The following is an 18625-nucleotide window of genomic DNA, read 5'->3' as shown; positions in this document are numbered from 1 at the left end:
TGGCCGTCCTGGTGTCCCCCGGTGTCCCCCCGGTGTCCCCCGTCCCCCGGGTGCTCCCCCCTCCCAGTGTCCCCCGTCCCCCCGGTGCTCCCCCTCCCAGTGTCCCCCGTCCCCCCGGTGTCCCCCATCCCCCCGGTGCTCCCCCTCCCAGTGTCCCCCGTCCCCCCAGTGTCCCCTGTCCCCGGTGTTCCCCCTTCCAGGGTCCCCATCCCCCAGGTGTCCCCCGTCCCCCCGGTGCTCCCCCTCCCGGTGTCCCCCGTCCCCCCGGTGTCCCCGTGCCCCCGGTGCTCCCCCTCCCGGTGTCCCCCGTCCCCCCGGTGTCCCCCGGCCCCCCGGTGTCCCCTGTCCCCGGTGTTCCCCCTCCCAGTGTCCCCATCTCCCCCGGTGCCCCCCATCCACCCGTTGCTTCCCCCCATCGCTGCCCGCCCCGCCCCACCCTCCGCTTCGCCCCGCCCCCTTTCGCCCCGCCCCCTTTCGCCCTTACCCGCGCCCTCACCCTTCGCCCCGCCCCACCCTTCGCCCCGCCCCCATTCGCCCCGCCCCTCCATTCCACCCCGCCCTCCAAGTTCGCCCCGCCCCCTCCAAAGTTCGCCCCGCCCCTCCCGTTAACCCCGCCCCTCCCGGAGCCGCCCCCCCCCCGCCCAGCGCGGCGCGCGGCCCCGGCGGCGGGAGCATGGCGGGCGCGGGGGGCGCGGGGGCGGCGGCGGGGGGCGCGGGGGGGGTCCCGCCGCCCGCCTGGTACCACCGCGACCTGAGCCGGGCCGCCGCCGAGGAGCAGCTGGCGCGGGCCGGGCGGGACGGCAGCTTCCTGGTGCGGGACAGCGAGAGCGTGGCGGGGGCCTACGCGCTCTGCCTACTGTGAGTGGGGGGCGCGGGGGGGGGCACGGCACCGGGGGGGGATCCTGGGGGAGATCCGGGACGGGCGACACCGGGGGGGCGCGGGGAGGGGGGACACGGCACCGGGGGGGGACACGGCACTGGGGAGGGACCGGGGGGCGCGGGGAGAGGGGACACGGCACCGGGGGGGGGGACCCAGGGGCGCGGGGAGGGGGGACACGGCACCGGGGGGGGAACACCGGGGGGCACGGGGAGGGGGGACACGGCACCGGGGGGGGGACCGGGCGGCGCGGGGAGGGGGGACACGGCACCGGGGGGGGACACCGGGGGGCGCGGGGAGGGGGGACACGGCACCGGGGGGGGGACCGGGGGAGATCCGGGAGGGGCGACACCGGGGGGGCACGGGGAGGGTGGACACGGCACCGGGGGGGGGACCGGGCGGCGCGGGGAGGGGGGACACGGCACCGGGGGGGGACACTGGGGGGCGCGGGGAGGGGGGACACGGCACCGGGGGGGGGACCGGGGGAGATCCGGGAGGGGCGACACCGGGGGGGCACGGGGAGGGTGGACACGGCACCGGGGGGGGACCGGGCGGCGCGGGGAGGGATCGGTGGGAGGGGGGACACGGCACCGGGGGGGGATCCTCGGGGGGACATCAGAGGGGCACCCGGAGGGGGACACGGCACCGAGGAGGGGTCCGGGGGGTACGAGGACGCGGCACCGAGGGGGGCACCGGGGGGATCCTGGGGGGGTCCAGGAAATACGGGGAGGGATCCGGGGGCTGCACCGCGGGGGTGACAACACCGAGGGGGCACCAGAGGGGGGCTCTGGGGGGTCCAGGGAGGGATCCAGGGGGGGACACCTGGGGGGGGGCACAGGGGGCATCCCGGGGAGGGGGAACGACACTTAGGGGAATCCGAGGGGGGCCCCGGGATGGGTCTGGGGGGGCACGGGGGGACACCGGGGGAGGGGTTTGGGGGAGGGAATCCCGGGGAGCATCGGGGAGGGGGGCGTTGGGGGGGCCCGGGGGAGATCTGGAGGGCACGGGGGGGTCCAGGGGGGCACTGGGAGAGGCATGGGGGGGGTCCAGGAAATATCTGGGGGGCACGGGGGAGGGTCAGAGGGGGCACTGAGGGGGTGCTGGAGGGTACAGGAGGGGTCTGGGGAGATCTGGGGGGCACAGGGAGGGTGTTTGGGGGGGCACAGGGAGAGGCACGGGGACGGGCACCGGGACAGCGCCAGGAGGGATTGGGGAGCATGGGGGGGGGTCCAGGGGGCACCGAGGGGGCCTCAGAGGACATGGGAAGGGTTTGGGGGGGGTGAGGGGTCCAGGGGGGCACTGGCACCCATGGGACAGCAGGCACGGGGGGGACACACCGGACATGGGGGTCACTATGGAGGGGAACGGGCACTGGGGGGGGAACGGGGACAGGGGGGCACGGGGCAGCACCGGGGGGACCGGGCACTGGGAGACTGGGGGGCACTGGGGGCTGGGAGAGTGGGACCGGGGGTCCCCAGGCACTGGGGGGGACACACGACTGGGCGCTGTGGGGAGCAGGGCTGGCTCTGGGGGGGCTGGGGCACCCACCGTGCCACCGTGGGGGGTCCCCTCGCCCTGCCCCGCGTTTGGGGTCCCTGAGCCTCCCCCCGTGGGGCTGGGGGGCACCGGCCCCTCCCCTCATCCCGCCGGCCCGCGGGCGGGTGCCAACAGCCCCGGGGGTCCCCGAGCCCCTGGGGCCGAGCGCGCGGTGACACGGGCACCCGGCCACCCCGCCGTCCCCGGGGCCTCGCCGGCACCCGGGCGCGCGGCTCGACGCCGTGCCGGGGCGCGCCGCCGGCTTCGCTCGAGGCCGGCCGCCTCCGCCGGCGCCGGGGCCTTGATGTGGTTGCGGGGCAGGCGGCGCGGCGCGGGCGCCTCGGAATTGGGCTTTTCCGCTCCCCGCGAGCGCAAACGAGGGAGGGCGAGAACCAGGAGCTCGCCGCCAGCCGGCCCTGCCCTGGCCCGGGGCTGCGCCGCGTGCCGCGCCGCTGCGGGGCGCGCGGCCGGGGGCTCGCGCGGGTTCGGTGTGCCGGCCGCGCGGGCGCAGCGTGGCCGCCGGCTCCTCGCCACCAAGCCACCGGCGCGCCCGACCCGGCCGCGGCTTTTCCCTGGTGATCGCCGGCACTGCCCCCGCCGCGGGTGCCGCGTGGCCGCGCCGAGGGCCGGGACGCCGCGGCGAAGGGGACGCTGCGATGGCCGGCCGCGCCGGATCCTTCCGTAGCGAGGGCTGGCGGGGGGTCCGTGCCCGGGCGGCGGGCGGGAGCGCACCGCGGCCTCGCCGAGCAGCCCCTTGGCCGGCGCGGGGGCGGCCGCGGCTGCTGGGCCCGTCGGCCGCCGGGGCCTAAAAATAGCAGCGGGGGCAGGAGAAGGAAAGGGAACTGCGCCGGGATCCCGGCAGCGCCGTCTTCCTGTAACCCTCCCGCCGACGCGCCGCGGCCCTCCGGCACGCCGGGGCTTCGCCGCGGCGGACGGTGCCGGCACATGGCGGGGGGCGCCGGCCTCGCCTGTCGGTGGCGGCGGGGCCGGGTCCCCGGGCGGTGCCCCCCCAGTTTCGGCGGGGCGGTGGGTGTGCGGGTGGTCCCCGCGGTGCCGGTGGGATGGGGGCGGTGGGACGGCGGCGGGGAGCCCTGGCGCTCGCCGGCCGCCGCGCTCCCGCATAATGGCTCTTTGTGCCGGCGCTGCCCGGCCCCCCCGGGATTATTCGCCGAAATAGCGGCCGCCAGCGGGGGGGCTCCCTGTGCCCCCCCCCATTGGGGTTCCCGCTGGGGAGCCCCCGCTGTGCCCCCACTCCCCCAGCTGGGGGGGTCTCTGTGTGTCCCCCCCCAGTCCCACCAGCTGGGGGTCCCCTTACAGAGCCCCCTGCCACCAGTTTGGGGTCTCCCATGTTGACCCCCCCAGGATTCCTTTGAGCTGGGGACCCCTCCAGATCCCTCAGCAGGGGGGTCCCGTATGGGCCCCCTTACCCCCCCGAGGGTTCCCATTCAGTCGTCCCCCCCCCGGGGAGTGGGTGCTGGGGTGCCACGGCGGAGGGTCGTGTCCAGAGATTTGGGGGGGGGGGGCGGAAATGGGGGACCCCCTTTCTGGAGCCCGTCGCTGCAGGGCCGGGGGCTGGAGGAGCAGCAGCGGGGGGGACGGGGGACACGGGGAGCGGGGTGGCACCGGGGGTCCTGGCGCTGTGGGGAGGGGGGTGGCAGGGGGACGCAGCCTGGCCCCGCACCCCGGCCCTGCGACGGGCCGGTCGCCGGAGGGGGGGGCACCGCCGCGCTGCCGGGTGGCCCTGGCGGGGCGACGGCCTCCGCGTTCCCGGTGACCCCTGCCAGCGCCGTGGCGGGGGGCCAGCGCGCCGGCCACCGTCCCCTCCGCCAGCGCCGGGGCGCGGGGCGAGGGTCCCGGCCGGGCTGGGGGTCCCCGGCTCCCGGCGTCCCCCAGGGGCCACGCGCGGGGTCCCCGTCCCGCTCCCCGCGCCCGCTGGCGTGGGCGCCCCGTCTCTCAGCGCCGCGCGTCACCCCCTGCCCCGGGGTCGCGTCCCCGGTTCCTGCGAGCTTCCATCGGAAAATAAATCGTTTCCGGGCCTCGCGGCTGCCGCGGCACGCGGGCAGGGGACGCCCGCTCCGGCGCACGGCCGGGCAGCGCGGCCGCGATCCGCGGCGTGGGGTGTCGGTCGCGGGGTCCCGCTCGGAGCGTGGGGGGGGGACCCCCAGCAGCCGTTCCACCGTGGGAGCGGGGCTGAGGCCTGACAACTCGTTGCGTGTCACGGGTAACGGTGATACCGGAGCCGCCTCTCCCCGCGGGTGCTGGTTGCCCGGCCGGTGACGCGGGGGTCCCAGGGCGGGTGGGGGCTGCGTGGGCGTGTTGGGGGCACACGGGCCGCCCCCCGGCCTGCGCCTGACCCCTTCTCCGCGCTGCCGGCAGGTTCCAGAAGCACGTCCACACCTACCGCATCCTGCCCGACGAGGACGACTTCCTGGCCGTGCAGGTGGGCCGGGACCCCCGCCCCGCGGCGCCGGTGGCACCCCCGGCAATTCGGGACCCGGGGGGGCGGTCCCGGGACCCCCAGCCCGCAGCCAGCTCCGGTTGGGGGGGTGCGGGGGTGGGCGCAGCACCGCGTTTACGGCCCCTCGCGTGCCGGGGCGGGGGGCTCGGCGTCGGCCCCGTGTCGCGAGCGTGCCGGTTCTCCCCCACGTCGGCGGGCCGGGCGCGCGGCCGCGCCGTTTTGGCGGAACAGAGCCCCTTTGTGCGCGGCGGCCCGCGGGAGGGGGCAGGCCGCCGGCGGGAGGGGGGGAGGCCGCGGGGTGCTGGGGGCGCCGCGCCCCGCTGCCCACCGAGCTCTGCCCCACGGCCTGGCGGGGGTCCCGTTATGGGGGGGTCTCTGCCGTGGGGGGGATTGCATCGTGGGTAGAGTGTCTCTGCACGGGGGGGCGTCCCTGCCATGGGGGGGATCATCCCATTATGGTCGGGGTCTCTGCATGGTGGGGGTCCCTACTGTGGGGGGATCTCATCATGGGGGGGTCTCTCCATAGGGGGATTCCATCATGAGAGGGGGGAGTCTCTGCATTGGGGGGGGGTCCCTGCTGTGGGGTCTCCTCATGGAGGGGGTCTCTGCATGGAGACGGGGGGGTCTCTGCATGGGTGGGGGTTCCTCCCGTGAGGGGTTCCCATCCTGGGGGGGTCCCTGGTGCAGGGGGATCCCTGTGCAGGGGGGTCCTTACCATGGGGGGATCTCTGCATGGAGGGGGGTCCCTGCCCGGGGGGGGCCCACCTGGAGGCATCCCTTAATGGGGGCGTCCCTGCCATGGGGGGATCCCATCGTGGGGGGGGGGTCTCTGCATGGTGGGGGGTCCGTGTTATGGGGGGATCCCATCACAGAGGGGTCCCTTAATGGGGGCGTCCCTGCCATGAGGGGATCCCATCGTGGGGGGGGGGGGTCTCTGCATGGTGGGGGGTCCGTGTTATGGGGGGATCCCATCACAGAGGGGGTCCCTTAATGGGGGCGTCCCTGCCATGAGGGGATCCCATCGTGGGGGGGGGGTCTCTGCATGGTGGGGGGTCCGTGTTATGGGGGGATCCCATCACAGAGGGGGTCCCTTAATGGGGGCGTCCCTGCCATGAGGGGATCCCATCGTGGGGGGGGGGTCTCTGCATGGTGGGGGGTCCGTGTTATGGGGGGATCCCATCACAGAGGGGTCCCTTAATGGGGGTCCCCGCGCGGGGGGTGCCGGGCGGCCCCTCCGGCGGGCGCTGACCCCCCGTCCCCCCGCAGACGTCGCAGGGGGTGCAGGTGCGGCGGTTCCGGACGCTGAGCGAGCTGATCGCGCTGTACCTGCAGCCCAACCAGGGGCTGGTCTGCACCCTGCTCTTCCCGGTGGAGCGGGAGAAGGAGCCGGCGGACGACAGGGACTACTCGGGTACGGCCGGCCGAGCGGGCGGCGGGGACCCCCGCGGGGGGGCCGCGCCTGACCCCCTCCCCAAATCTCCCCGCCGCAGACGGAGAGGACGAGAAGCCGCCCCTGCCGCCGCGTTCCGGCTCGGTGACGGCGCTCGGCCCCCCCGGCCCCGCGCCAGCCGTACTGGAGGGGACGGCGGAGAGGTGAGGGGGCGTCCCCCCGCCCCGGCCCCCTCCGCCCTGGCCCCCCGCCCGCCCCTCACCCTGCGTTTCGCAGCGCCAACGGGCTCGGCAGCATCTCCCACGAGTACCTGAAGGGCAGCTACAGCCTGGACCTGGAGGCGGTGAAAGGGGGGGCCAGCAGCCTCCCCCACCTCAACAAGACCCTCGTCGCCTCCTGCAAGCGGCTGCACAGGTGGGCGCCGGGCCGGGCCGGGGGGCGGGCGCGCGGGGGCGCGGGCGCTGAGCCGCTCTGGCCCCCGGCAGCGAGGTGGACAAGGTGCTGGCGGGGCTGGAGATCCTCTCCAAGGTGTTCGACCAGCAGAGCTCCCCCACCGTCTCCAAAATCCTCCAGCAGGTGAGGGGGGGGCGCGGGGGTCCCGTCCTGCCCCGTCTCGTGGTTCTGGTGGGGTTCTGTCCGTCCGAGGGGGCTGGGGTGGAACTGGGGGTCCCGTCCTGCCCCGTCTCGTGGTTCTGGTGGGGTTCTGTCCGTCCGAGGGGGCTGGGGTGGAACTGGGGGTCCCGTCCTGCCCCGTCTCGTGGTTCTGGTGGGGTTCTGTCCATCCGAGGGTGCTGGGGTGGGTCTGGGGGTCCCATTCTGCTTTGTCCCGTGTTACTGGTGGAGGGAGCTGCCCCTCGCAGGGGCTGGGGTGGATCCGGGGGTCCTGTCCAGCCCCGTCTCATGGTTTGGGGAGGCCCTGTCTCCCCGGGGGCTGGAGTGGATCTTGGGGTCGCATCCTGTCCCATCTCACGGGTCATGGGGGGTCTTGCCCCTGCCGGGATCAGGGATGGATCCGGGGGTCCCATTCTGCCCCATCTCACGGTGCTGGGGGCTCATGTGCCCCTGGGGGGTGGGGATGGGTCTGGGGGTCCCGTCCTGCCCCATCTCATGGTGCTGGTGGGGGTCCTGCCCCTCTGGGGATCAGAGATGGATTTGGGGGTCCCATTCTGCCCTGTCTGTTGTTACTGGGGGGGGGTCTTCCCCCTCCAGGGACTGAGGATGGATCTGGAGGTTCTGTTGTGCCCCATCTTGTGGTGGTGGAGGAGTCCTACTCTTGGGGGGCTGGGGTGCGCCGGGGGTCCTGTCCCATGGTGGTGGGGGGACCCTGCCCCTCGGGGGGGCCGGGGTGGCCCGGGGGTCCCGTCCTGGTGACGTGCGGGCGTTGCAGACGGCGGGGCAGAGCGGGGAGCAGGAGCTGGAGAGCCTGGTGCTGAAGCTCTCGGTGCTGAAGGATTTCCTCGCCGGCATCGAGAAGAAGGTCAGGCCGGGGGGGCCTGCCGGGGGGGTCTGGGGGGGGTCCCACGCCGGGGTACGACCAGGGCACGATCTGGATGGTGCCAGCGCCCAAATGGGGGGCACGGGTGGCACGGAGGGGACCCAAGGGTGAGGGGGCTGGGTGGAGGGGTCTTGGGTTGGGGGGGCTGGTGAGGTCTGGGAGGGGGGGGTCTGGTGGAAATGGAGGTGCATGGGGGGGCGGGTGGGGCTGGGGGGGCTGTTAGGGCTGGAGGGACTGGGGGAGTCTGGTGGAACTGGGTGGAATGGGGGAGCTGGTGGAGGGGGGGGTCTGGTGGAAATGGAGGTGCATGGGGGGGCGGGTGGGGCTGGGGGTGCTGTTAGGGCTGGAGGGACTGGGGGAGTCTGATGGAACTGGGTGGAATGGGGGAGCTGGTGGAGGTGGGGTTCTGATGGAGCTGGGTGGGCTGGTGGGCCGGGGGGGCTGGTGGAAATGGGGGCGGCTGGGGGTCTGATGGAGCTGGGGGAGCTGGTGGGGATGGGGGCACTGGAGGTGCTGGGGCAGCTGGGGTTCTGATGGGACTGGGTGGACTGGTGGAGCTGGGGGGGCCGCAGCGCCCATCTCTCATCTGCCACTGACCCTGCCCCCCCCCCCAGGCGCTGAAGGCCCTGCAGGAGATGAGCTCGGCCGCCCCCGCCGCGCCCCCCCAGCCGCTCTCCCGCAAGGCCAAGAGCATCCCGGTGCAGACCTTCGAGGTGAGACCCCCCCCCGCCAAAGAGACCCCCCCTACCCCACCAAAGAGACCCTCCCACCCCGCCAAAGAGACCCTCCCACCCCGCCCAAGGGTCCTGCGGGACGGGGTGGGGGGGCCGGCATTGGTGTCCCTGGGGCTGGGGGTGCGAGTGGGTGCCGGGGGGGCTGGGTACCGGATGCCCCCCCCGCGCCCCCCCGCAGGTGAAGCTGGACGTGGCGCTGGGGGACCTGACGAAGATCGGGAAGTCGCAGAAGTACACGCTGAGCGTGGACGTGGAGGGGGGGCGGCTGGTGGTGCAGAGGAAGCAGCGGGACGCGCAGGAGGACTGGAACACCTTCACCCACCACAAAAGTGAGGGGGGGGGCGCGCGGGGCGGGGGGGGGGGCTGCACCCCCAGCCACCGACTTCGCACCAGAGCATCCCCGCGGGGCGGGAGCGGGCGGTGACCCCCCGTCCTGGGCGTCCCTCAGCCCTGCGTGGCCCCCGGACCCGGTTTTGGGGAGGGAGGGGCACTGGGCAGAGCCCCCCACCCATCGCTTTCTGCCCCCCACCCCCCCCAGTCCGGCAGCTGATCAAGTCGCAGCGGGTGCAGAACAAACTGGGCATCGTTTTCGAGAAGGAAAAGGACAAAACGCAACGGAAAGACTTCGTTTTCGTCAGCGCCCGGGTGGGTGGGCCGCGCTCTGCCGGGATTTGGGGTGGGGGGGTCCCTGGTGGGGCCGGGGGGCAGATTTAACCCCCCGTCCCCCGTGGGGGCTCAGGGATGTGGGTGGGGGGTGCTGGGTTTAGCAGACCTGAGTTGGGGGCAGCCGTCGGGACCCCCTCCCCCTTATTTTGCCCCCCCCCCTCAATTATTTTGCCCCCCCCCCATTATTTTGCCCCCCCCCCAGAAGCGGGAGGCCTTCTGCCAGCTCCTGCAGCTGATGAAGAACAAGCACTCGCACCAGGACGAGCCCGACATGATCTCCGTCTTCATCGGCACCTGGAACATGGGTGAGCTGGGGGGGGTCCCGCTGCGGGGGCCGACCCCCCCCCCGGCGCCCCCCCCCCCGCGCCGTAACCGCGCCGTCCCGCCGCAGGCAGCGTGCCCCCGCCCAAGAGCCTGGCATCGTGGTTCACGGCCAAGGGCCTGGGGAAGACGCGGGACGAGGCGACGGTGGCCATCCCCCACGACATCTACGTCTTCGGCACCCAGGAGAACTCCCTGGGCGACAAGGAGTGGGTGGACTTCCTGCGTGCCCTGCTGAAGGACTTCACCGAGCTGGAGTACCGCCCGGTAGGAACGGGGGGGCCGCGGGGGCGGCGGGCGGCGGAGCCGGGTGATGGAGCCGGGCGGCGGAGCTGGGTGGCGGAGCCGGGCAACGGAGCCAGGTTTCGGAGCTGGATGATGGAGCTGGGCTTTGGAGCTGGGTGGCGGAGCCAGGCAACGGAGCCAGGTTTTGAAGCTGGATGATGGAGCTGGGCTTTGGAGCTGGGTGTCAGAGCTGGGCGACAGAGCTGGGTGATGAGGCCAGGTGTAGGGGCTGGGGTAATGGAGCTGGGTGATGAAGCCAGGTGCCAGAGCTGGGTGATGGAGCCAGGTATCAGAATGGGGCTTTGGAGCTGGGTGACAGAGCTGGGTGATGGAGCCAGGTATCAGAATGGGGCTTTGGAGCTGGGTGACAGAGCCAGGTTTTGGAGCTGGATGATGGAGCCAGGTGGCAGAGCTGGGATTTGGAGCTGGGTGTTGGAGCCAGGTGATGGAGCCAGGTGTAGGGGCTGGGGTAACAGGGGTGGGTGATGGAGCCCGGTGGCAGAGCCAGCTGTCAGAGCTGGGTGATGGGAGCCGGACGTCGGAGCCGGGTGCCAGAGCTGGGTGGTGGAGCCAAGTGTCAGAGCCAGGTGATGGAGCGAGGTGGCAGAACTGGGTGTCAGAGCAGGGTGATGGAGCCTGGTGCCGGAGTGGGGTGTGGGAGCTGGGTGATGGAGCCGACTGGCAGAGCTGGGTGATGGCGCTGGGCTTTGGAGCCAGGTGTCGTAGCTGGGTGACGGAGCCAGGTATCAGAGCCGGGGAGGGCTCGGAGCTGGGTGATGGGAGCCGAGTGGTGGAGCCGGGTGTCGGAGCTGGGTGATGGAACCAGCTGTTGGAGCTGGGTCTTGGCGCCGGGTGTCGCTCCGGCCGCTCGGAAAGCTGCGGGTGCTCCGGCTCCGCTATTCCGGGGCAGTCTCGCGGCGGCGGTGGGTGCCGGTGGGGGTCTAACGGTAGGGTGGGGGGGGGTCTCCCGGCGGGCGCGGGTCCCCGCAGGTGGCCATGCAGTCGCTGTGGAACATCAAGGTGGTGGTGCTGGTGAAGCCGGAGCACGAGAACCGCATCAGCCACGTCAGCACCTCCAGCGTCAAGACGGGGATCGCCAACACCCTGGGTAGGGGCCGGGGGCCGGGGGCGCCCGCGGGGCGTGAGGGGAGGGGCTGCTGGCACGCGTGTTGTGCGAGGAACGGGCTCGGGGCGTGTGTTGCGTGAGGAGGGGTCCCATGGCGTGTGTGTTGCACCAGGAGGGGTCCCGGCGCACGTGCGTTGCACGGGGAGGGGTCTCAGCACGTGCGCGTTGCATAGAGAGGGCTTCTGGTGTTGCACGTGTTGCACAAGGGGGGCTCTGGAGAGCGTGTGTTGCACAAGGAGGGCTCTTGGTGTTGAACGTGTTGCACGAGGAGGGGTCCTGGAGCACGCGTGTTGCACAGGGAGGGGTCTGGGTGCGCGTGCGTTGCACGGGGAGGGGTCCCAGTGTGCATGCGTTGCACGGGGAGGGGTCCTGGCGCTGGTGTGTTGCACGTGGAGGGCTCTTGGTGTTGAACGTGTTGCACGAGGAGGGGTCCTGGAGCACGCGTGTTGCACAAGGAGGGGTCTGGGTGTGCATGTGTTGCACGAGGAGGGGTCTGGGCACGTGTGTGTTGGACAAGGAGGGGTCCTGGAGCACGTGTGTCGCACGAGGAGAGCTCTGGGTGCATGTGCCGTGCACGGGGAGGGGTCCCGTTGTGTCCGTTGCACGGGGTGTGGTCTGGTCACGCGTGCGTTGCACGAGGAGGGGTCCGGGTGCGCGTGCGCCACACGGGACGGGGTCCGGTGGCGTGCCGGGAGCGCGTGCCCGTGCCGGCGGTCTGGGTGGGCTCCGTCCCCCGCCAGCGGGGTTTGGGGCCCGACCGCGCCCCCGTCCCGCGCAGGGAACAAGGGGGCCGTGGGCGTCTCCTTCATGTTCAACGGCACCTCCTTCGGCTTCGTCAACTGCCACCTCACCTCCGGCAGCGAGAAAACGGCCCGGTGAGCGCCCGCGCGCCAGGGGGGGACGCGGCGGGGTCCCATCCGGCCCCGGCGTCCCACCGACACCCCCCGTGTCCCCCCCCCGAACCCCGACAGGCGGAACCAGAACTACCTGGACATCCTGCGCCTGCTCTCGCTGGGGGACAAGCAGCTCAGCTCCTTCGACATCTCCCTCCGCTTCACCCACCTCTTCTGGTTCGGGGACCTCAATTACCGCCTGGACATGGACATCCAGGTTGGGGGGGGGGCGTGGGGTGGCCTGGGGGGTGTCTGTCCCCCCCCCCAGCCCCGTGTGAGCCCCCCCTGTCCCGCAGGAGATCCTCAACTACATCGGGCGCAGGGAGCTGGAGCCGCTGCTCAAGGTGGATCAGCTCAACCTGGAGAAGGAGAAGCACAAGATCTTCCTGCGCTTCGGTGAGGGCTGGGGGGGGGATTTTGGGGGGGTCGGGGGGACAGCACCCCGCTCCGGGCCTGTCCTGACCCCCCCGGTGCCGCGCAGGCGAGGAGGAGATCACCTTCCCCCCCACCTACCGCTACGAGCGGGGCTCGCGCGACACCTACGTCTGGCACAAGCAGAAGCCCACGGGGGTAGGTGCTGGGGTGGGGTTGTGGGGGGGGGATTGGGGTGGAGGGGGTGGGATCTGACCCCCCCCCGCGTCCCCATTTCCCTGCGTCCCGGCCAGGTGCGCACCAACGTGCCGTCCTGGTGCGACCGCATCCTCTGGAAGTCCTACCCCGAGACACACATCAACTGCAACGCCTACGGTGAGCGTCCCGCGTCCCCCTCCCCACTCGGGACACCCCGTCCCCGCCGTGGGGACCACCCCCACCCCAATCTGACCCCCCGCACCCCCCGTCCCGGCAGGGTGCACGGACGACATCGTCACCAGCGACCACTCGCCCGTCTTCGGCTCCTTCGAGGTGGGGGTGACGTCCCAGTTCGTCTCCAAAAAAGGTGCCTGTGCCCAAAGGGGGAGGCCCCGCTCCCCTCCCCTGCGGGTCCCGGGGTGGGTGGGGGTCTCGGGGTGATTTGCGGGGGGGGGGTCCCGACGCCTCGCCTCTCCCTGCAGGGCTCTCCAAGTCCTCGGAGCAGGCCTACATCGAGTTCGAGAGCGTGGAGGCCATCGTCAAGACGGCCAGCCGCACCAAGTTCTTCATCGAGTTCTACTCCACCTGCCTGGAAGGTGAGGGGCGGCGGGCGGGGTGGGGGTCCCGCGGGGGTCCCGGGGGGCTGACGGGGGCCCTGCCGTGTCCCCCCGCCCGCCGCAGAGTTCAAGAAGAGTTTCGAGAACGACAGCCAGAGCAGCGACAACATCAACTTCCTCAAGGTGCAGTGGTCGTCCCGGCAGCTGCCCACGGTGAGGAGGGGACGGGGAGCTGGCACCGGGGTGGGGAGGGGGCTGCGGGGCAGGGACACCCCCACGAGCCCCCCCAAAATGCCAGCGTGCCCTCCGCTCGCCCGCAGCTGAAGCCCATCCTCTCCGAGATCGAGTACCTGCAGGACCAGCACCTCCTGCTCACCGTCAAATCCCTCGACGGCTACGAGTCCTACGGTGAGCGGGCTGCGGGGCGGGGGTCCCGGGAGGGCGCGGGACCCCCCGCACCCGCCCAACCCCGCCGCCGCCGTCGCCAGGGGAGTGCGTCATCGCGCTGAAGTCCATGATCGGCAGCACGGCGCAGCAGTTCCTCACCTACCTGTCGCACCGCGGCGAGGAGACCGGCAACATCCGCGGCTCCATGAGGGTCCGCGTGCCCGCCGAGCGCCTGGGCACCCGCGAGAGGCTCTACGGTGAGGGACAGCACCCCCCCACCCAAAAACCACCCCGGGGTGGGGGCGGCGGGACCGAGACCCCCGCCCCGCTGAGCCCCCGGCCCCTCGCAGAGTGGATCAGCGTGGACAAGGACGAGACGGCGGCCGGCAAGGGGAAGGGGCCGCTGGGCGCCAGGGCCAACCAGGACTACGCCAAGTACGGGGGGCTGCGGGGCGCGGGTGGCCCCCGGCTGGGGGCAACGGGGGTCCCGGCTGGGGAAACGGGGGTCCCGGCGGGCTGAGCGTCTCCCACCGAGCGTCCCTCGGTCCCGGTGCCGGCTCTGCGCCGTCTGGATCAGGGCCGGGGGGCTCGGCGCCTCTGAGAGGGGTGCTGGCCCCGTCCCGGGGGTCCCGGCCCCACGGCGCGCCCCACGCCCCTTCTCCCCCAGGTCATCCGGGCGGAAGCCCCCCGCCGCCGAGCCCCCCGCCGCCGCCGCCCTGGCGAAGCTCCCGGAGGAGCCGGAGAAGAGCGTCACCGCGCCAGCCCCCCGGCCCCCCGCCCCGCACCGCGGCACGGCCAGGGACGAGGCGGCCGCCGGCCGGTGAGAGGGGGGACGGGCGGGTTTGGGGGACCCCCGCCCGCTCCCCCCGCGCCCCGGGGTGTCACGCTCACCGCGCCCCGTGCCGGCAGGCCCAAGGCGGAGGCGCCGGCGGAGGGGCCGCCGAAAAACAGCTTCAACAACCCGGCCTACTACGTGCTGGAGGGGGTCCCGCACCAGCTGCTGGCGCCCGGGGACCCCGGCAAGCCCCCCGCTCCCAAAACCAAGGCGCAGGCGGCCGTGGCGGAGCCGCGCCGGCACCCCTCGGCCAGCCAGCCGCCCGCGTGCCGCGGCGACGAGGAGGGCAGCTCTTCGGACGACGGCGACGCCGCCGGCACCCTCAACCTCCCGCCGCCCGATTTCCCCCCGCCGCCCCTGCCCCGCGACCTGGAGCTGCCCCCCACCCCCTTCTACCCCCCGGCCCGCGAGGAGCCGCCGCCCGCCGCCCGCGAGGAGCCCAAACCGCGGCCGCTCGCCCCTTTCGCCGAATCGCCCCCGCCCAAGCTGCACCCCCGGCCCGCGCCGGCCGCCGGGGCCGCGTTCGGGCTGGAGGGGGCCGCCGGGACCCCCGCCGCGGGGGGGCTGCTGGACGACCGCTCCTGCTCCGTGCTGCAGATGGCCAAGACGCTGAGCGAGGTGGACTACAGCGGGGGCAGGGGGCGAGCGGCCCCCCCGCCACCCCCGCCTGCCAAGGGGGGACGCTTGGAGCTGCCCCCCCGCTGCCTGCACCCCGATTACGGCCGCCCCCTCGCCTTCCCCCCCCATTCCATCCGGGAGAGCATCCAGGAGGATCTGGCTGAGGAGGTGGGTGTTTTGGGGGGGGGTGCAGGGTGCTGGGACCCCCTCCCTGGGGTGCACTGGGTGGGGGGGCGCGGTTTGGGGTGTTGGGGCTGGGTGGCCCTGTCCCGGGGGTTGCTCCCGCCATGGGGTGGGGGTGCAGGGGGTGCCGGGTGCTGAGGGGCCGGGGTCCCGGCAGGCGCTGTGCCAGGGGGGCCGCGGCGCGGGCGCCGTGCCCGGCGTGGGCGAGTGGCTGCGGGCGCTGGGGCTGGAGCGGTACGAGGAGGGGCTGCTGCGCAACGGCTGGGACGACCTGGAGTTCCTCAGGTGAGCAGACCCCCCCCCAACCCTGCCCCGGGACCCCCCGCGCGCCCCCCCGCCCACCCCTCGCCTCCCCACCCCCCTGGGTGGGGGCACCCACCCGTGGGGAGACCCCCGTGGAGAGAGGGGCTGGGTGGGCAGCCGGTGACGGGAGCGGGGGCCGCGCGGACGCCGAGGGGGGGTCCCCACGCCTGCGGCCCCCTCCCCAGCGACATCACGGAGGAGGACCTGGAGGAGGCCGGCGTGCTGGACCCCGGCCACAAACGCGTCCTCCTGGAGAGCCTGCAGCTCCGCAAGTAGCCACGGGCCAGCATCCCGCGGCCCACGGCCACGAATCCCGCGCCCGTGAGTCCTGGATCCTGCGGATGAGCATCCCTGGGCCGCGCATCCCGCATCCGTGCATCCCGCGGCGGGACGTCCCGCGTCCCACGGCCTCGAATCCCGGATCCCGCGGCCGAGCGTCCTGCTGCCACAAATCCTGGATCCCGCGGCCACAAATCCCGGATCCCGTGGCCAAGCATCCCGCATCCTGCAGCCACAAATCCTGGATCCCGCATCCGTGCATCCTGCGTCCAGGAATCCTGGATCCCGCATCCGTGCATCCCGCATCCACAAATCTCGGATCCCGCAGCCGAGCATCCCACGTCCCTCGGCCATGAATCCTGGATCCCGCCGCCACGAATCCCAGATCCTGCGGCCGAGCGTCCTCCATCCCACCGCCACGAATCCCGGATGCCACATCCATGCATCCCGTGGCCACAAATCCCGGATCCTGCGGCCGACCATCTGCTGGGTGCACATCCCGGATCCCGCATCCGCGTATCCCGCAGCCCAGCGACACCCCACAGCTGTGCATCCCGCGGCGGGACGTCCCGCATCCCGTGGGCACGGATCCCGGATCCCGCAGCCCTGCGTCCCGCGGCGGGACGTCCCGCATCCCGTGGGCACGGATCCCGGATCCCGCAGCCCTGCGTCCCGCGGCGGGACGTCCCGCATCCCGTGGGCACGGATCCCGGATCCCGCAGCCCTGCGTCCCGCGGCGGGACGTCCCGCATCCCGTGGGCACGGATCCCGGCTCCCGCAGCCCTGCGTCCCGCGGCGGGACGTCCCGCATCCCGTGGGCACGGATCCCGGCTCCCGCAGCCCTGCGTCCCGCGGCGGGACGTCCCGCATCCCGTGGGCACGGATCCCGGCTCCCGCAGCCCTGCGTCCCGCGGCGGGACGTCCCGCATCCCGTGGGCACGGATCCCGGCTCCCGCAGCCCTGCGTCCCGCGGCGGGACGTCCCGGATCCTCGCGCCCCGCCATCACCAGCAGCAGCCGGCGGGAGCGCCGGGACCCCGCGGCCGGCCCACCCTGGGTGCTGGGTAACGGGGGGGGGCGCGGGGGGGGTTGGGGGTGGGTGGGGGGTTCTGGTCAGAGAATTTCAGGGGGGGTCCCACGCGGGGCCTCCCTCATTTAAGTTATTTCTTAATTTATTGAGAGAAGGGGTGGGGGGGGGTCCTGAGAGCTGGGGGGGGCAAGGAGGTTTTTGGGGGGCACCCCGGGGGTCTCTGGCTCCTGCTGCCCCCCCCCAAGTCGTGTTTCAACCCAAGTGCCTTTGGCTGGTGCCAAACTGGGACGGGATGGGATGGGGGTCTCCCACCCTGGGGGTCCCATCCCCGCCCGGGGGTCCCATCCCCGCCCGGGGGTCCCACCCCCACCCAGGGGTCCCGCCACAGCAGAGCTGGTTCAGTGCCTTCACCCCCCCCCCCCCCCCCCAAGTGCCTCCAGGGTGCCCCCCGTCCCCAAATCCCAGTTTGCCCATCAGGTACTTACTGGATCCGTCCCGTCCCGGGGGGCTGCGTTGCTGGGTCCCCCCGTGGGTGCTCGGGTAGGGGGGCCCACCCGTGGGTGCTGACCCCCATCTCCCCGTGGGTGCTCAGCCCCAAACCTCACCAAGTGCCCTTCTGGGGGGGTCCCGGGTTGGGGGGGTCCGAGGGGGGGTCTCAGGGTTGGGGGGGATCCCAGGGCGGGGGTCCCTAGAGTGGGGGGGTCCCTCGGGTGGGAGGGTCCCCAGGGTGAGGGGGTCCCCATGGCGGGGGTCCCAGAGTGGAGGTCTCAGGGTGGGGGTCCCCAGCCGTGCCTCCCCCACCCCGGGGTGTCCTCCCCCCAGCTCTCCCCGTCCCCGGGGGCTGCACCCAGGGGTGCTGGGGGGGTGACGCCCGCCCCCAGCCCGGGACCCCTGGTTCCCCCAGCCCCCACGTCCGGGCCCCGCCACCCCCGCTCCGGCTGAGATGAAGGATGGGCCGGGCCCCCCCAGCACCCCCGCCCCGCACCCCTCGTTAGCTGACGAGGCCTTGTGTGACGTCACCCCACCCAAACCGCCCCGTCCCGCCCCGTCCCGTGAATTCGCCGCCGTTTGGGGTCTTTTCACGTTCAGTGCAAGGGTCCCGTCCCGTCCCGGGGAATCGCGGGATGGGGGGGGTGAGGAACGGGGATGAGGAACCGGGTCCCAGTGTGGTCCGGGGTCCTCCAGACTGGCCATACTGGTCCCAGCTTGGTGCGAGACCCTCCAGGCTGGCCGTACTGGTCCCATCATGATCTGGGACCATCCTGGCTGGCCATACTGGTCCCATGGTCCAAGACACTCCAGACTGGCCATACTGGTCCCAGCACGCTGTGGGACCCTCCAAGCTGGCCATACTGGTCCCACCATGATCTGGGACCCCCCCAGACTGGCCGTACTGGTCTCAGCACCGTCACTTCTGCCCCATTTGGAAGCGTGCCCCCCCCATCCCCGTGTCCCCCCCCCCCAGCCGCCCCCAAACACCCCTAAGGCGCGGCTGGGGGTCCCCGACCCACACGGGGGGGCTGTGCGGACCCCCACCACCTGCAGCCGGGGGGGCCGGGGGGGTTGCAGGGAGGGGAGGGGCGCGGCGGTGTCGTCAATAAATTAAGTTTTATTTGGATTAGTTCATTTGCAAACGGGGGCAATAAATTACAGAACCGTTAAAAAAACAAAACAAAACAAAACAAAAAACCCAAAACAAACAAAAAAAACCAACCAAAAAAAGGCGAAACCCAAGCCCACCTCAGCCGGGCCGGGGGCGCGGCTCCTCGGGGGGGTCCCACCGTTCGCTCGGGGGGGGTCGGTCCCCTCTGCGGGGTGATGGGCCCGACGCAGCGGGACAACGAGGGTCCGGTGCCTCGGCCCCCGCAAACCCCCATCCCTGCCTTGGGCCCCCCCCAAATCCCATCGCATCCCAGGGCGGGGGTCTCCTCCCCCCCAGCCTCGCCGGGGTGCTGCCGGGGGGGGGGGGGCGAATCCGTGTCCTCGGGTGGGATTTTTGGGGGCATCACCCCCTCCCCGCGCCGAGGGGCCTCTGGTTGCCGAATTCCCCGCCGCCGCGCTCCACCCGCGGGCCCCTAAAAAC

At 73.3% G+C, this 18625-nt stretch overlaps 1 protein-coding gene and 1 long non-coding RNA gene across 2 annotated transcripts; both read left to right on the top strand.

Moving 5' to 3' along the window:
* The first annotated feature begins 653 nt into the window (after positions 1-653).
* INPPL1 (inositol polyphosphate phosphatase like 1) lies at positions 654-15551 on the top strand. The gene is made up of 28 exons (XM_086739819.1): positions 654-858; positions 4790-4853; positions 6138-6282; positions 6362-6464; positions 6538-6675; positions 6747-6837; positions 7649-7738; positions 8371-8469; positions 8669-8819; positions 9029-9135; positions 9359-9461; positions 9548-9744; positions 10753-10870; positions 11667-11763; positions 11860-11998; positions 12078-12177; positions 12263-12351; positions 12447-12528; positions 12629-12718; positions 12834-12947; positions 13033-13121; positions 13229-13316; positions 13397-13552; positions 13646-13730; positions 13963-14115; positions 14205-14916; positions 15089-15216; positions 15420-15551. Exons 1-28 carry the CDS (start codon positions 674-676, stop codon positions 15508-15510), a joined length of 3804 nt encoding a protein of 1267 aa, XP_086595945.1. The 5' UTR covers positions 654-673; the 3' UTR covers positions 15511-15551.
* A 1713-nt stretch (positions 15552-17264) lies between these two features.
* LOC147602428 (uncharacterized) lies at positions 17265-18166 on the top strand. Its single transcript, XR_015257538.1, has 2 exons — positions 17265-17767; positions 17845-18166. It is a non-coding gene; the product is annotated as an uncharacterized LOC147602428 (long non-coding RNA).
* The last annotated feature ends 459 nt before the right edge of the window (positions 18167-18625 follow it).

This window comes from Chlamydotis macqueenii, chromosome 1 (assembly GCF_036417535.1).
Source record: "Chlamydotis macqueenii isolate bChlMac1 chromosome 1, bChlMac1.mat, whole genome shotgun sequence".
Taxonomy (NCBI): domain Eukaryota; kingdom Metazoa; phylum Chordata; class Aves; order Otidiformes; family Otididae; genus Chlamydotis; species Chlamydotis macqueenii.
Note: the sequence above shows the minus strand (reverse complement) of the source record. Positions and strands in the feature narration are given on the sequence as shown.

Bases quoted from the DNA above. Each gene is read 5' to 3' on its own strand.
- INPPL1 (XM_086739819.1), top strand. From the start codon at position 674: ATGGCGGGCGCGGGGGGCGCGGGGGCGGCGGCGGGGGGCGCGGGGGGG. The intron at 9,745-10,752 runs GTAGGAACGGGG...GGGTCCCCGCAG, and splicing joins CCGAGCTGGAGTACCGCCCG to GTGGCCATGCAGTCGCTGTG. The intron at 12,948-13,032 runs GTGAGGGGCGGC...CGCCCGCCGCAG, and splicing joins CTACTCCACCTGCCTGGAAG to AGTTCAAGAAGAGTTTCGAG.